Source organism: Neolamprologus brichardi, chromosome 15 (assembly GCF_056152115.1).
Source record: "Neolamprologus brichardi isolate AB-2024 chromosome 15, ASM5615211v1, whole genome shotgun sequence".
Classification (NCBI taxonomy): Eukaryota; Metazoa; Chordata; class Actinopteri; order Cichliformes; family Cichlidae; genus Neolamprologus; species Neolamprologus brichardi.
In genome coordinates, this window is record NC_142118.1 from 33,091,626 (window position 1) to 33,109,165 (window position 17,540).

Sequence of the window (17,540 nt, forward strand, 5' to 3'; positions counted from 1 at the left end):
TCCAACCATTTCTAATTCATAGCAGGCTTTGTGTCCTTTCATCTTAAGGTGGCAATTTGGGTCTTCTTCTAGACCTCTGCAAAGCCATGATACAGCCAAACAACCTGTACTTACAATTGTTTAAACTGATGATCAAACCAGAGTATTGTCAAACAAATCCTTAGGCTAGCAAAGAGAAACTCTAAATTGTATTTAATCACAATTCTAACAAGAATAGGTATTGACCTTCTCAATTTATTAGACATTGTAGAACCCTACACTGCACTTCTTAAAAGATTTAAGTGGGTATGTTTATATTTGACCCTTGTGGATCAGAGAAAATTCAAAATTCAATAAGTCATTAGCGATATAAGCTGTACAATCATTCTACTCTGGAAAAAGAACACTGCAAAGAATTAATTCAAAGCCCAAAATTACCACAACATTCATACCTGTGATGAGTTTATGTAAACTTCTGACCATCAATGATTCAATAAAGCATATCAAGATATTTTCTTACAGATCATTTTAATGAACGTCGAGAACAGTAAAATCTTAAAAATATATGAATCTCTCTATGAAATAAGGCAGTTTCTTAATGTTGCATATCTGCTTCATGTTCGACACAGTCAGAGAAGCTAATGTATGTGCATGTGAGGGGCTGGAAGTACATCACAATGACAGCCACAGACCCTTTGTCCTGATTCAGCGAGGTCCCCCTCTTCAAGCAAATTTACCTCAGGCACACTGGTGCCATACGACAGGCTGGAAGACTAATGAAGTACAGTGTTTCTGATGCTGCTCACCACTAAGTACGTAAGCAAAGTAAAAAAAGCATTACTGCATCTCAGCTACTGCCTGAAATGTAAATATGTGATAAATACAAATGAAGAGCTATTGTCTATCCCTGTCATTTTAAAATCGCACTTTCATATTCAGATGTTCTTATTGTCCTAAAAACATGCAAAACTGATCCGGTTTGCAGCTTTCAGTGGTGTCACAACAGCCTGTAACACACTTGCATAATATTTTCAGTTTGGCAAAAGCTCATGAAGTTTGAATACTGAAGAATTTTTGTCCAGGTGAAACAGGAAGTGCTCAGAGAAACACTGGCTGCTCTTGTCCTGTTAACAGTCGATACGTTGAAGCTGGCATCGTCTTCAGGTGGATCTGCACAGACAGAGAAGTCTCATTTTAAAGTGTAATGAACTTGATTATGTAATTGTGAATGTAAGCATTAGATTAGTCTCACCTCCCCTACAGCGTTTGTCAGAATCTGGATGATCTTATCATGGGGCGTTGCAACGACGCTCTGCCCGTTGATTTCAATGATGCGGTGCCCGACGCGGATTCCTCCTCTCTCTGCTATACCACCTCGCATCAGACTGCAAATCTGCAACCCAAGAAGAGAAAACTGCATGTTTGTAGTTCAGAATAATTTACTTGTACCGAGTGCTACCGACCTTTTAATCCAAACACGTTAATCTCTTAAAGCTATCTGGTAAAAACACTGTTGTTCTATTGCTGGTTGCTGCAGGCTCAGCGCCAAGCTGAAGGGGTACGTCACATAATGACAGATGTGAAATATGAATGCTGACTTACAATGCCATCTTCCACGCTGAAGCCCAGCTGAAATTTTGGATCTGGTCTCTTGATAATTGCCATGGTGACGGGAGGACAGTGGACGATGCTGAGCCTCACATACTTCTTGCTTTTCTGATCCTAAGTGGGGAAAAAAAGGTGAAACAACAAAAAGGGAGGCTCGATCCAGAGTTAGAGCAGTAAAACTTTACTGAGGAAAATATGCAAACTATTCACCCAAGTGTACCTTTTCACCAAAAGTTATTTCTTTTTGTAATGTAAATTCATGGACTGGACATAGACACACCCACAACCACCTACACACACACACAATGGACAACCGTACCCTCAAACACACAATAATAACATGGACTGAACCACCACTCACAACCACTAGCACTTTATATACCTCTGTAGAAATTATCCACATATTTCACTTATCTTAACTGCACTACTGTATAGTTCTGTGTAAATAATCATTCTGTACATACGATCATTTTTAATCCTACAACTGTTTATAACTTGCATAGTTCACATTTCTGTATAACTGTATATCTCAGATTTCTGTAGTTTTTTTATTTCATATTTATATCCTGTTCATAGCCTGTACATAGCTTGTACTCACTACAGCCTGTACATACTTATAGTTATAGAATATTCATAACATACTTCATACCGTGTACATTATAACATACCATAATAGACCCATTTCTGTAACATACTTACATATCTATATTATTGCTAATATATATTGTAATATATCTATATCACTAAAGCACTTCTGGATGGATGCAAACTGCATTTTGTTGCCCTGTACCTGTGCATGTGCAATGACAATAAAGTTGAATTCTATTCTATTCTATTCTAATAACCTTTGTGAACGTTTACAACATGTTTTCATCATTACAAGCCTAACATTGGACATTTTATTGGGGTCAAATTGAAGGAAAAGTATGTGCATTTCCTTCGGATTACTCCTCACCCCCTACCCAACATGAGTAGAGGTCTCTTTTTTTCCTCTTGTACTTTTCCCATTGTTGTGTACTTTTTTCAGTGTTTTCTCTGTAACGCTGCCGATCTCTGACTGTATTCCCATGTGATGATTTGTTGTGTGTGTAAGTCGGGGGGGGGGGGGGGGGGGGTCCTATTCCTCTGCGGGGCAACCTGCATATTACTTTAGTTTAATGATCAGTGGAGGCCAAAATGATAAATGAAACTAAAGTTGATAAACTGCACAGTATTAAGTAACTATCGTATTGTGTCTTTGATTAAGTGTTTCAAAGGTATAAACTTCTGTCAACTCGAAACAACGAAAATGTTTGAAACACTGAACATCAGCAGCAAGTTTTGCTTTAACAGTTTAAGTTGACAGATGCTAATGTTGGTCCTGTGTGGACCCACAGTGCCACCTGGTGATCCTAACTTGCATATACAGCACAGTAAAGGCATTTAATTTGCAGCACAATATGTTTCTTTTGTTGTTGTTGATGCCTTTCTTCTCATCTTTATTATGACCACTGAAATTTGAAGTTTGTGTCATTGTGTGTCCTACTTACGCGGATGATGTTCTGGCAGGTGGTGATGGGCAGACCCACAAGGCTTGTCCCGTTGATGGACATGATGCGGTCCCCGATGCTGAGCTCACCACAGCGTTCAGCCGGGCCTCCGTGGAGGAGGTTGGCCACCACCACTGTGGGGAGGATAGAGCCCCAGCCCGACTCCACCACCGCCAGTCCCAAGATCTCCCCCGGAGCCTTGGTCATGATTACCTGATCCACAGACACAGAGAGACTTGTAATATATCAGTGGTTATTTTAATCCGAGCTCATTTTTTTTTTTGGCTTGTTTTTTTTCCTCTCCTGCAACACCTTCTATTAATACTTAGAACCACTAAAGGAAAGCCCCTGCACACATCTAAACAACATGACGAGATAAGGAAATAATGGATGAGGTGCAGATAATATAAATAACAAACAGCTGTGCATATATAAAACACACACTTTGAAGTGTGAAGTCTGAAGCAAACTGCAGACCACCTTGTGATGGGATCATCACAAGCTGTCAGACCATAATCACCCACAAACCCAGTCTTTGCTTTAAAACTCTGCTGCACACCTTTAAAGATTTGTGAATGCATCTTGCACGGTTCTGACTCTTGTGTTGAAAATACCTGTCCAAACAGGTATTTGCAAATTTGCCAAATCTACCTCTGTGCTACTTTACTCATGCTGCTATCCTCCTGTCAAAAATCAGCCCCGAGACTCGTCTCCACCTGCTCCACCCTGCCTGCACCTTTAATTTGCTCTGTGTGTTGCCTTGGTTAGTCCTTTAACTACACAAGCCAAAATTATAGGTCAGCTGTATTTTGTGTGGGTGGCCTTGCAACCACAATCCCTCCTGCTTACTTCTCTGAGGTTTTGAGAGTCAGAGAAGTGGGCCAAGTCTCCGTTGTAGAGTTCCTGACTTTCCAGGTAGTCGCTGTACTCGCCGGGCCTCAGATCGCTGGCCTTGATGCCGTTGGCCTGGAGGAACTGCTGGTAAGCCACTCCAAACGCCTGCCCGATAGCCTGGGCTATGATCTGAGCCTGCAAACAGGAGGAGACACAGACAAAACTGAATCAGGGTTCAGCACTGTTGTTACAGTCGTGTCTACTCTACATTTAAATGCTAGGGGCATTTGTTAAACAAATTTTTTCCCTAGACTTTTCCTTAATCCTCCATTTAAATACTAACAAATCAAAGCAAATGTGTTCGTTTGTAAAGACAAGCAGCCAAAGGGTCATACAACTTGATACTAGAGCATGAACACAAAACACTCTCTTTAATGCATTTTATCTGAATTTCTCTGTGATGTTCTTGCTACACACACATATAGCATCTGCTGTATTTTGAAATGATCTTAAACATGTTAAATGAGCTCAGTTTGAAAAAGCTCTGAGCAGACGCGGTCACAGCCTTCAGCATCCCAGAGCTAATTAGCTTCTAAAGGAAGCTCTTCCTCCCATTCAGTGTTGCCAACTGTGGGAAACTGGGACGAGAGCCAGACGGTTTTGACATTGAGGAGAACTCAGTGGTTGTCTGAGGAAGGAAACCAGGTCAGCCAAGCTGAAGCTGAAACTGCTGTCAGCAACCGACTTGGCAATTTAATAAGAGATGCAAGAGCGTGCAGGGCGGGAGATGCCAAGATACTGAACGCTACATCTATTTACATTATACTGCACTGCTGTTTGAGTGAGGGTGTTCCGCAAGGACATGCGGTAACCAGTCTGTGGGCAAAAGTCTGTGACTAAGAAATCTGGAAGAGTTCAGAGGGGCTCTGGGAGAGTCCAATGTCAATTTTAGCGATCTTAGACACATTTTAATGCCATATATTTCACCATGTACCTTATTTACTGCATGCTTAATGAGTTTAAACATGCAGTAACCATGCAGCAAAACTGTGTAGTTAGAAATGAAAGACCAATATAACAATGAGGCCTGGCTGGACTTGTAAATGAGCCGTTTGGCCAGCAACCAAGCTTCCTGAAAAGCTCTGCTTGGAATCCAGAAATCAAAATATGAGTGCTAAGAAGGAAAGCATCATGCTGATTGCACACTTTTAGTATATGAACACCATTAAAAAACCCTCCAGTTTACTGACTCACATCCTCAGAGGAGAACACATGGCAGATCATCAAGCACTTCTTCGCGGATGATGACGAAGAGTTTGGGTCATTGTCACCATCTTGCCCTTTACGTTTCCTTCGTGCCATCAAGACCACGATGTTGTCGATGTCAGCGATGTAAGAGATCATCTGCAGAGCGTGATCCATCATGGCTTCCTGCAAACAGGACGTGACGGTGGTTACGATAAGAAACAAAGACGGAGAGGGAGCACGAAGGTCTGGTTTGGAACCAGCATAGAGTTTAAACCTCCTGCAGATAGGTATTACTTAACATTTTTCCTCTTAGAAGCCTCTCTTGTTAAAGACATTTTTACAGAACTACAGGAATTATATGATAAAGATTGGTGTGTTTGAGAGAGCACATCCCAAAGGGAAGCCCAGGCCTTTATCAAAGTAAATTTGAAATTAAGGAAGTTCCTCACTCTGTGTCTTCAAGCAAAGCAGGATTGTCTGTGCACCCTCACCTCATCAAAACCATTTCTCCAGGCCAAATATGGTTTGTATCAAGTTAATGTACCAAACCACTGACCTAGCAGACAAACATACAGACCGAAGGCAAACCACAAACCAGGCGCATAAGATTAATTCAGAACCGAAACTAACTTGGATGAGAATTCTGAAAAAATGAAAGTAAAGACTGTTGTTTGTTAACATGGAAGCTGGTGGAGCGTTTTTTACGTGAATCAGAAGGGCAATTTCCACAAATATTTGTCTTTATTTTACATTAAAGTAATTTATAAATGCAATTTTCATTTTACTTTTACTTTTTATGCCTCATCTGTGTCCTAAATGACAACTTTGGATAATAAACATATATCGCTTGGAAGTAAAAACACTGAATAAGAAAACCATTCATCTTCACATCCATCACTGCAGAAAGGAGCAAATGCAAATGGAGCAATGACAGTAGATGACCTACTTCTACTCTCCTAACAATTCAGTAGAAAAAAAATTGCTTCTACTAGAGGCCTCATATTAAATCACCACCCAATTCTATATTAAGGATTCCTGCAGCGAGAGCTCAGCTTGAATATGAACATTAAGGAGTGCAATGCTGCTTTGTGTAATAAAAAGTCACCAGCTGTGTTGGGTATGTTTTCAGATGTTTACAGATCTAACCTCGAGTCTGACAACTTTTTAACACATTTAGCTAAAGTTCATTCTCTCAGAGTACATTTAGGTTTTTGTCTACATGTTCCATGAAGCCAAAAACACCAAAGAAGCCAGGAATCAACTGAGCTTTCGCTGAAATCCATTATCGGATTTTAGTGCTACCAGAGACATTTCTTGCATGATACGTACAATATATAAAACTATTACTTAATTATTGTGTAAAATGTTAAGTGACACTATTTTTCCCCAAATGCTTTATGCTATAAGTTAAAGACTGTGCAGATTTAGGGTGGAACCCCAACAATCTGATGATCCCCTTGGCGACACTGGGAATGAAAAAATCCCTTTTACCAGGAAGAGACCTCCTCTGACAGAACAATGCTCAAGAAGGGGCGGCCAAACCAGAACGAAACAGAGAGACAGAAGACAAAACTAATGGCATGCAGTAGTGATGTATAAACAGGAGTGACAGGAGGCGAGAGGAAAATGCTTAGTGCATCAGCAGCGTTAACTAAGGGATGGTTCGGGGTCACCTGATCCATCATCAAACTATGAGCTTTAACAGTTTAAAGCCTGTTTCTCTCTCTCGAATCCAAACTGGGTGCTAATTCCACAGAACAGGAGCCTGGTAGGCCCCAGGTAGGTCTACAGTCTTAGAGAGAAGTGAGGTCTAATGATATGAGGAGATACAAGAGAGGAAAATGAATGTATGTGGTCAGATGAGTGCAGTACCTGCGTGTCAGTAGTGAGCACTTTGATTCTTTGAGTAGAAATGAACAGATCCACTTCTGTCATTGGTTGGGACTCTCCTTCTGGAGCCTAAAAGAACCACAGAAAACACTCTCATATTTAACCTTAGAGGACAGGTACACCACATGTCTATCCTTAACTTAACAATGACATCCCACCTACTTTAAAACAGTTTAGAAAGAGAAAAAAAATCCTTCACTGCAACTATAAAACCAGATTTAACATCATCAACCAATGCATTGCACAGCCGTATCATGATAAAAGGTGCATATTTGGTTAATTTGTTTTTAAAGCACCTTTATTCGGTCCACAGCCTCCTGAGCCTGGGCCATACGAGCGTTTGTAGACGGGTTCTTCTCTGATTTGATCTGAGTGGAGCCAAGATACTTGGCACCAAAAATCACTCCATCCAAAAGGTCTTCAGGATCACAAGGACCAGGCACTAAAACATTAGCACATATTACATTAGATATTTGACAAATGTCAAATTTCAGTGAATAATAATAATAATGATAATAATAATAATAAAAAAGAAGCACACTGAAGTGACTCACCATCTTTATATGAAGGCTGGTCATCAGCACTCTGCAAAGGAGGCACGCACAGCAAATTAGTAAATTTAAGTCCCTGAAAAACTAAAAGTGCTTCAGATAAGCTCAGTGATGGGTTAGCTGGTGGTAGGAAAAAAAAAGTATTCTGATTATCACTTTAGTGTTGCTAAGAGACCAAAAACGATGGATGACCAAACGTCTCCACCCTTATTATTAGTTTTAGTAACACCACCAACCTGCTCGCTCTCTGCAGTAGCTTCTTCCTCTGGAGGCTGCTCTCCCAGCTTCATCCACACTGGCTCGGGATACTCATCATCAGGCAGTGAAGTGAGGGAGTCATCCCTGTGCCGTTGTTGTTGACCATTCCCGTGATGCCTCCAGAACCTCTGTGCATCCTCCCGACTGTAGGAAACTGACACCACAGCGTCCACGTCCCCTCTGTGCGGCAGAGAGGTAGGACGGGGTGTAGCGCCTATCTCTGTGCACTGCAGCATCCCCAGCAGGTCTCTCTGGTGGCTTTCAGAGAAGAGCAGCCCTTTGGTTTCAGCGCTGTCCTCTTTTATTGAAGAAGGAGCACATGCTTCCAGCTCAGACCGCCTGGAGTAATGATGATTTGATGGCATCCGATGACTGGGATGCGGCTCTTCCTCCATTAGTTGGAGCTGACTGAGCAGGGTGTGGATATGCATATGGTCTTCATCATTTGATCTCCTTTCAGCAGCCTCCTCTTCACCTCTCTTGTTCTCAACATCCCCCAATGTCACCACTGCTTGATCTTCCTCTGCGTCCTTAAAGCCCTCAGCCCTCAATACTCCCGCACCTGCTTCAGCCTCGTCTGTCGATTTCGCCTCGACATCCTCAGCAGGCTGTTTAACGTTTCCTACAAGATCCAGCTGGTTCACGTCGACTGGAGTCAAAATGTCTCTCTCAACCAAAGGAAGCGATACTGACTCACCCAGACCTGCCTTGTCGAGACAGTCAGCTGAGGTGGGAAGGCTGGCATCATCCAGATCGTCTGCTGAACCAGCTTCGCTAGAGGTGTCTGACCTCCAGTCTAAGGGTGGAGGCTCGATCGGATTGTACGAATCCAGATCCTCTGCCTCTGAACCTGGCAGAGCTGCTGCAGCCAGACTGCTGACCTCAACCCCCGAGGCTCCATGAACAGGAACCGGATCAAACAGCAGGGAGTCTGCGGATGCAGGGAGGCAGTCTGAGTCCATTCTGTAAGAAAGCCTGTCAGAGAAAAACTGGCATTGCTGAGCTGAACAACTGGTGAAGTCAGAGATTTTAAGCCAAACTGAGCAAGCGCCTACCCCCATGCAGTTTTCCACACACAGGAGTGGATAATGGCACATTGTTGAACCTGGTTATTAAACAGCTGGAGGGAAAAGATGCTCATGCACGATTACTGCTTGTTGATTTTTCTTCAATACAATTGAGCCTCATATTTGAATCAGAAAGCTTTTAGAACAGTTTGATTACAATAAAAATCTGAATTATTGATTTTTTTTTTTTACTGAAAGAGTCTGTCTGGTTGGCTCCATATTTATCTTTTTATCCTGTACACAAATATTGATCAAAGCAGATCTGAGATCAGGGTCATTTTAGAGAGTGCAGACGACTCAGTTATTGTCAGTCCGCTCCAGGATGACGACGAGTTGCACCTTTAATTAAACATATCTAAGATATGTCACTGACTCGAAGAAATGCACTCATGTGCAATAGGTCACATCCATTAAGGGTCAGATGGTGGAACATGTTCAGTGTTATAAATATCTTGGAAAAATAGCTGAATTTCAAAGCAAACTAAGAAAGCTTTATCATTTCTACACTGATAGAATCATTATGACTTTATTTTAATGTGCTCTTATTGCAATCTGCTTTATCCTTTTCTTGGCTCGAGGTTTGTAAAGGACAGAAGTGGTCCAACATGCTGACTGGTGAACCACAGCATCCCTGAACACCAGACACTTACAGTGGTTTGCCGATTTAATTTTTCTTGAGGAATTGTACCCTTTCCATTGTAAGTTTCAGTTTCTTCCTTCTTGATGATGATTTTGTGTAAAACAACAATGTTTAAAAATAGCTTTGTTCCAGAAGCCATCACTCAGAAGAACAAATCATAGCGTTGTTACTTTGTGGGGTACATGATGCTCAAAATTATTATTAGCTCTTGCTTTCTGTATTTTGTACCTTGCTAATCTGTTGCTTCTCTCCATTAAAATACCTCATGACTGCAGAGCAGCTCTGCCTAACAATACAAATAAATTATGCCGAGCCTCAACCAGACTCACAATTCACATGAGCTACCTCCAAAACACTGTTATTAAATATCAGATCTACACAGTGTGTTTATAGTTTCCAGGCTGCATCAGCATGACTGCCTTAGCGAAAAAGTAGCAACATTTGAAGGACATCTATACACCCTCTTGTCCTCATTTACCCACAAACACCGAAATAGAAAAATCCGCCTCAGGCTTATAGAAAACATCATGTACTCGAAGAGCATGCAGGCCTATAGTGCAACATCCAACAGGCTCAGGGAGCACAGTCCTTCACATCCCTGTATATTAGAAATAAAAACTATCAAACAACTATAAATAACAACCAAAATCATGTAATTTATTACACCATAAAGATTAGTACCATAGTAATATCAAAACACACCAAACCTAATTTAATAAATGCCATATTTAAGTCTATGGTCCTTACTGGTAAAATGTTTTTAATAAACAAGACTCGGGACTCGTCAGCTACTATATTTAAGTCTTTTACTATATTTAACATATACGTGATCCATCTGGCAGTGCCGTGCATTAAAGAAAAGTTTATGATCCCTCCTTCTTTTACAGATAAGCACACAGATCTTTTCGACGACGCATCTTCCATGGCGTGAATAATCCACCGTTAGATCAGACAATCACGGCATGTTATTAAAAACACTGGCGCGGTAGTGCAAACAACTGACAGCAGGGTAAAACACACAAACAAGCGAAAATAATTTTCAGGGTGCGAGAAAGACGTGAGTTTGGCTAACCGAAGTTAGCAGTTTAAGTAGCCTCAGGCTAACAGCAAAGCTAGCGTTTGCTTAACAGCACCAGTACTAATATTTCAATAATTCACTCAAAATATGAGAGTACAAGCGGCTAAAAGAGAAGTTTTCACCTGATATTTTAAATCTCTGTCGCTCTCTTTGTGTCCACACTCAGACTCCCGTAGGTGCCACGACAGATGAGTTGACGTGGTTTGGAATTTGAACGTTTTCCAAAACTCTGGCTTCGTTTTATTCTTCATACTAATAATACCGACACTGTTAAAGTCAGCAATGTCACATACTCCGAAGATGAGACACTTTTAGTGTTTAAAGCAGAGTTTCCCACTCATTGTTGCTGCTGTTGCCGACTGACAGCTTTTATTTATCGGCTGACTCTATAGTCGTGCTGCGTTCACGTGCTACCGCAGCGTCTCACATCGCCACGAGATAGTTTGTTCTTCTTTTAGTATCTTCTTCCTCTTCTGTAAATTGTGCAAGTCTACACAAATGACTGGACCACGAAGGGCTACAGTCAAATTTCTAAACAACTGATCACAAACAAACCGTGTACTTTAACCAAATTAAACACACGACACTTACAAAAACCTAACGACGTAGAAGTAATTGGAATATTATAGGAATGTGTTTATAAATACAGTTTATGGCGATTGAATTGCAGTACTGGGATCTAATGTGACAGAATAAAATATTAATCTTATATGTAGGAGTGTAGTAGTAGTTACTAACTTATTTGTTTTATTGTTCTTTAGCACTTGAAAGCAACGCTCACCTACGCCGACGTCAACGGGATTTACGTTCAAGTCCCGCTCAATCAAACGTCGAATTTCTGATCGCGAAAGAACGAAACTTATAATTATTTTACGTGCATTTGAGTTTATATTTCAAACGGATTTTACTTAAAACGGTCACATAAGAGACATGATGAAAAGCTATTGAATTCAAGTGCTTATCCCCCCCCCACCACACACACACACAATTTGGCCCATAAATGAATAAATAAATGAAATTCTATACAAATGTATTTACAGGAGTGCCTTTTGGGGTTAGACTGACTGGGTTAGCCACTTCTCAGTTCCTGGTTAAGTGGCACAAAATAAAGGGATGGAAACTTCACCCAAAATCTACCCCCAGGAGAACTTGTGTACTTCATTAAATGATCTGAGAAGACAAACAATTTAACATTTTATTTTATTTCTTGAAAAACAGATAATTTTGTTCCCATGATATAAAATTATATTACATTTAAATTAGCACACATTTCAGACACATTCTGTTTCATTTCACTAGTCATACAAACATCATCGTTAGCAGACAAAACCACATTCAAACATTTGGACTTTGAGTGGTAACTGTGTGGTAATGTTTTTTGTTTTTTTTTTAAATGAAAATGAGATATTTCTCCAGTTCTGTGACAGATCTTCGATGCTTGGGAAACTCATTAACCAACCTGGTTGATACAGTGTGAACTCGAGGACGTAACGCGTTGGAAAAAACCTGATTTTAAAAATGACTGAATGCGCGACTGAAGTTGAAACAGCTCAGTCACCACATTCATAACACGCAATACTATATTCACAGTTTGTATGATTCTATGCTATATTTAAAGCCAGGTGCGTAGAGTGTGTCTTAAAGGCAATCATTTACAATCCCATTCCAGAGTGCAGACTGGGAGAGGCTCCAGCCTCCTGGTGAAACTGAGCTGGATAAGCAGTTAAGAAGCTGGGTGGACGTATTCCAGAGTGAAGCTGACCATTAAACAGGAACTTTAAGGCTATGTTACCACTGGTGTTTCCTCAAGAATCAAACTGTGACCTGCCTGACCTTTCTTCTCCTTTGATGATTCTTTAGACAAAATCATTAAAAACAAAAGACAAAGAAAAAGGTTTTACAGCAGAAGTTCCCTCTTGTTGACCTCAGGGTCGTTAGGGCTTGAATTTACTGCTGAACATGTTTAGTGTAGTGAAATGAACAGTAGAGCTTAATGATAATTCTCATGACTAAAATGTCCAAGTGTAAATCAAAAGCTACTAAATTGAATAACGGTTAGCAAATTCATCAAGAGATCTTTAATTACTCCTAATTAAGCACAAGTGCAGTGACTTTTTTTTGCTTTTAAAGCAGTAATAAGCCACAATTTAATTTATGTGCTTGTTGCTACAAGCTACAGGACTGCAGTTAATCTCCACAGACAGTCTGACTGGAGTCTAATCATTTTCCACTATTATCCATACATCCGTCAGTCGTTTAGTGTGGATTTAGTGTCTCTTCCTCACTCTGGTGAAGACTGTGTAGTGTCTGACTGATCACCGCTACCGGCATTCATCTGGATCAAACCAATCAGAGAGGACGTGGTGCCCATCAGTCCCACCAGCCAGTTAGGGAAACGTCCTGCCCACAGGAAGCCGGGCGGCATCCAGTGAATGGCGTTACTGAGGTCAGCCATGCTGCTGAGGATGGACAGCAGCTCCCCTCGCATCTGCCGGCGGAGCTGAGAGCGACTGCAGGAGAAAACGTGCGGTTTAACCTTTCATAACCGGTCAGTCCCTCTCTGTGTTACTGTAACTGTGCTTAGAAACACACGAGACAACAGAAAGAAAACTGAATCAAATACCTGTTTCTGCCTTCGTGCCTCTTCTTCAGCTTCTTCCTCAGCAGCAGAAGAACTCGGAGCGATCTAGAGGACAAATGATTCACATCGTACATCAACTCACACTGCAAGGGTTTGATGTCTGCTTCAGTGCTCAGTGCTCTTTTTCACAGGTTTCTCTAAAACTGCATGAAATAACAGATGAGATAAAAAAGAAAGAGGGTCTGGAAAATAAACAAAGCTCTAAGCTGAGGAAAAAAAGAGATGGGATAATGAAATTAACCCGGCATCATTATTGATTTTCCATAATGTAATTCAATTTAACCTGACGCGCACACCCAGAGAAATGCTACAGAAACTACATGTTGGGTTGACGCATATCACAATGACTGTGCCGTGGAAGGTTGTGGTTGTAGGGACAGAAGGAGTTTCTGGTCATTATGTAAGTAGAACGTAGAAGTGCTTGACTTAATCTCTCTCTGACTTTCCTCTCACATCCCCCTCCCCTTTCAGTTCCCACTGAAGATTTATGGATTTGAAAAAGGGCACAAATTGACCAGAAAAAGGGCTAACACAGAGAGACAGATACGGGCTGTTTGTCTATGCATGTTCTTTAAAGGAGCTCTGGCCAGCAGATGTCCTGCATATGTTACATTTACAGCTGCAGAAAAACTACACAAGACTCCTTCTTTCTGGCCTTTAAAAAACAAAAATAAGAAAAGCATGCCATAAAGGCAGCATTACTAAAGTAATGTATGGATGTGAACAGGTGATCTCACCTGAGGATTCCCAGCAGCAGCGAGGTTCCCCAGAGCACTGTGCTGAACAGCCACCACTTATCGGACTTCACTCTGATGAGCTCGGCGTCAGCGGCCCAGGCGATGTGTTCACAGGGGTAGTACAGCTGGTCCGCCACGTTGTTCAGCACGGATATCCAGCGCACGGCCGCGTCCTCCTCCTTGGAAAGACGTGCAACAAGCGTTACAGTGGGATTTACAGGCTAGCACAGAGTGATGCAGTGCATACGCTGTGTGAATCACCCCATTTCCAAACCCGTAGCTGTGGGAGTAGGCCAGCATGGAGAGGTCATCGAACAACCTGAGCACCGTCCTGCAGTGACTGAGCTGAGCAGAAAACAGCAGCAAGCTTTTCCCGAGCCGCTGGGACCGGACATCTGCCTCTGCTCTCCGGGAAAGAACTCCTCCAACCAGCTGGGATCCATAACACACTGTCCTGATCTGCAAAGAAGACGAACAGAGACTTGTGGGTAGCTTTTTATTGTTATTATTTTAAATCAGAAAGGACATTTTATTGTCAGAGATTCAGTGAATGTGTGGACTTCAGGCAGACATACATTACTAGCTGATGCTTTAATTTTAACTAACGCAGAGCATGTTTGCTCATTGCTCTTAAGTAAAGTAACAACAGCAAATATGAGCAGTTTCTATAGAACCACAGTCTAGTACTTACATATCAGTCTCCACTTGGCATCCACTTTGTAAGCGTGTAACCACTGTTTTTATTAATGGCTTATACCGAGTGAAACACTTTAAACAGATACAATGTGACCGAGTGAATACTCACGACTTTATCTCTGCCTCTGTAGGACTCCAGCAGCTGCACCAGAGACTCCAGAGACCGCTGCATGTCTGCTCCGCTCTGTCGAAGCGCTGCTAGATTTATAAGAAAGTCTATTAGGCCAACACCATCTCCAGTTAGATTTGCTGTTTTTGCTGTTCCCTCAGATGGACTTTGAAACAGGAAGCACCCAAAGCAGACTCAAGTAGAAGATCGTCGATTCAATCGAGCGTCTCCTTCGTCCGGCCAGGAGCTGGAATTAATTTAAATAAATAAATAAATAAATAAATAAATAAATAAATTATATGTGTGTGTGTGTGTAGTGGGGTGGGGTGGGGCTGACACAATATTATGCTGTGGATTAATGTCAAATGTAAATATACTAAATGTCTGCAAATATGCAAATCAAATTAAAATCATTTTCTTTAAAGTAGCACATTTAAGTAAAAGCAAGTACAACCACCACGAAACATTTAAACATTAATATATATGTGTACTGTACTGATAATTACCAAGATAATAATTATATTTTTGTTTCTGCGATGGTTAATCTACTTGCACGTGCAAGCTCTAATTGAAATTATATTATTAACGATAAAATATTATTATAGTTATTATCCATGAATTTTCAAATTTACAGTTTTACAAAAAACAACCAAAACAAAAAAACAAAACAAAACGAAGAAGCATGAAATAAAGTAAAGCACAACATTATTGTTGTTTTGATGAAAAAAATTAAAGTTACTTACTTTCATTGCTGAACATAAAATTAGTTGTCGGATATCATGGTTGTCTTAAAAAGTCCAGCGGGCTGGCTTAGGGGATGAAAACGTAAATTCACTCTCTGGTCGATCCCTGCCGAGTGAAAGAGATCTTTGGTTTTGCCTTTGCTGACTGCTGATCTGATCGTCTCAAGTCTGAGTGAACAGATCTTTGGTTTTGCCTTTGCTGACTGCTGATCTGATCGTCTCGAGTCGGGTGACCTGCTGCAGAAAACCCTCTCCCTCTATCGTTGACAAGCAATTCAGTCTGTCCTATCACTCTCCCTCTCCCTGCTCCATCTTTGTTGACAAGCCATTCTATCTTCTATCATTCTCCGCCATGAGCTCTATCTAATTTTGACAAGCTCGAACCTGAGTTGACAAATAATCTAAGTTTGACAAGAAATCTAAGGTTGACAAGAAACCAAGTTTTTGGAAATTGAAGTTACCACAACTTCGTCGATCTGTTTTCAGAAATCTGAGAGATCTCTGCTCTCACTGCTCCTTCTTTCCTGTTGTTAAACTCTCTCATATCCACTCATTTTGCATTTTTCAAATTACAAGTAAAAAGTTGAATATACAGTACAGTAGATCTCACTGTAGAAACTACTTACAGAGCCCTACATTTGTCATTTTAATTTTGCATTACACTTTGAAATAAACAGTGATAGTTTGGCTTACAAGTGCAATTACTTGGATAAATTATATAAAATATACACCTTTGTTGAGATTTATTTGTAGTAAGATAATCTGGTTATTTTGTAATACATACATTCAGACTGCTGTATTCAGATAAATATTAAATTTGATTCATAAAAAAAAAAAAAGAAAAAAAAAAGAAAAAAAAAAGAAAACGTAAATTCAGTTTGTTATTAATTTCATAAATAGTGGTATCATTTTTACTTTAAGTTTTCTAAAGATTTCCAAAGCATGGCTGTATTTTTATTTTATTAGCATGAGGAGGGATTTGTTTGTATGTTTATTGTGACTGGGCTTTCCACATTTCTCTGTCTCAACCAGCACCAACAAAATGATAATAAAAATAAGAATAAATAAGAGCCACAGGTAGAAGCATTTGGACAGAAACTAAAAACTAAATAACAAATATGCAGCCCAGACTGTAAGTATTTGGACATTTTGAATATTTTTGTTGTTCTTCAGTGTCTCTGCTTAAACACGTGCATTGTTGACATAAATGATGAGCTTTAAATCAGTTTTGGAAGAACTTGAACGACTTCAAATATAGTTTAATATTTGGTTTTTTTTTTTCAGCATTATGAATATTGTTGCGTTAAGACGGTTTAATTTAAATAATAAATAAGTATCAGTACAAGCTAAGCATTTCTTTATAAAAAGCAAACATATAACTATAAATATTTATGGTTTATGACTGTGGATGAAAGGAAAATAATTTTAGACGAGATGGACATAAACCTCATTCTGTCTGCAAAGCGCTTCTTGAGTGCTCTGCAGGATGCAGGTGAGAGGTTTCACCACAAGATGGAAACAGAAACAAAGGCCTGTGTGTTGTTCCTAGTGTATTTAAAAGTAGAATGGGAGGCAGAGCCTTCAGTGTTCAGGCCTCTCTTCTGTGGAACCAGCTTCCAGTTTGGATTCAGGAGACAGACACTATCTCTACTTTTAAGATTAGGCTTAAAACTTTGCTTTTTTGCTAAGTCATATAGTTAGGGCTGGATCAGGTGACCCTGAATCCTCCCTTAGTTATGCTGCAATAGGTGTAGGCTGCTGGGGGATTCCCATGATGCACTGGGGGCTTCTTCTTCACTCACTATGTGTTAATAGACCTCTCTGCATTGAATCATACTTGTTACTAATCTCTGGCTCTCTTTCACAGCAGGTTTTTTCATCCTGTCTTCCTTCTCTCACCCCAACCGGTCCAGGCAGATGGCCCCGCCCCTC

At 40.5% G+C, this 17,540-nt stretch overlaps 2 protein-coding genes across 2 annotated transcripts; both read right to left on the reverse strand.

The window, feature by feature from the left end:
• Positions 1-499: 499 nt before the first annotated feature.
• Positions 500-11,074, reverse strand: si:ch73-40i7.5 (amyloid-beta A4 precursor protein-binding family A member 3). Its single transcript, XM_006792031.2, has 11 exons — positions 10,805-11,074; positions 7,876-8,872; positions 7,643-7,673; positions 7,385-7,530; positions 7,071-7,157; positions 5,205-5,381; positions 3,966-4,145; positions 3,117-3,329; positions 1,582-1,701; positions 1,232-1,372; positions 500-1,149 (listed from the first exon to the last, which is right to left on the reverse strand). The coding sequence occupies exons 2-11, from the start codon at positions 8,857-8,859 to the stop codon at positions 1,078-1,080; spliced, it is 2,151 nt and encodes a 716-aa protein (XP_006792094.2). The 5' UTR covers positions 8,860-8,872; positions 10,805-11,074; the 3' UTR covers positions 500-1,077.
• An 840-nt stretch (positions 11,075-11,914) lies between these two features.
• Positions 11,915-15,034, reverse strand: pex11g (peroxisomal biogenesis factor 11 gamma). The gene is made up of 5 exons (XM_006792030.3): positions 14,866-15,034; positions 14,322-14,519; positions 14,061-14,239; positions 13,306-13,368; positions 11,915-13,192 (listed from the first exon to the last, which is right to left on the reverse strand). The coding sequence occupies exons 1-5, from the start codon at positions 14,926-14,928 to the stop codon at positions 12,964-12,966; spliced, it is 732 nt and encodes a 243-aa protein (XP_006792093.1). The 5' UTR covers positions 14,929-15,034; the 3' UTR covers positions 11,915-12,963.
• Positions 15,035-17,540: the final 2,506 nt, after the last annotated feature.

Bases quoted from the DNA above. Each gene is read 5' to 3' on its own strand.
- pex11g (XM_006792030.3), bottom strand. From the start codon at position 14,928: ATGCAGCGGTCTCTGGAGTCTCTGGTGCAGCTGCTGGAGTCCTACAGA. The intron at 14,240-14,321 runs GTGATTCACACA...CGTCTTTCCAAG, and splicing joins GCTACGGGTTTGGAAATGGG to GAGGAGGACGCGGCCGTGCG. The intron at 13,193-13,305 runs GTATTTGATTCA...TTTCTCCTGCAG, and splicing joins AGGCACGAAGGCAGAAACAG to TCGCTCTCAGCTCCGCCGGC.
- si:ch73-40i7.5 (XM_006792031.2), bottom strand. From the start codon at position 8,859: ATGGACTCAGACTGCCTCCCTGCATCCGCAGACTCCCTGCTGTTTGAT. The intron at 7,674-7,875 runs GTTGGTGGTGTT...CCTCCTTTGCAG, and splicing joins CTACTGCAGAGAGCGAGCAG to AGTGCTGATGACCAGCCTTC. The intron at 4,146-5,204 runs GTGAGTCAGTAA...TCCTGTTTGCAG, and splicing joins ATGTGTTCTCCTCTGAGGAT to GCTCAGATCATAGCCCAGGC.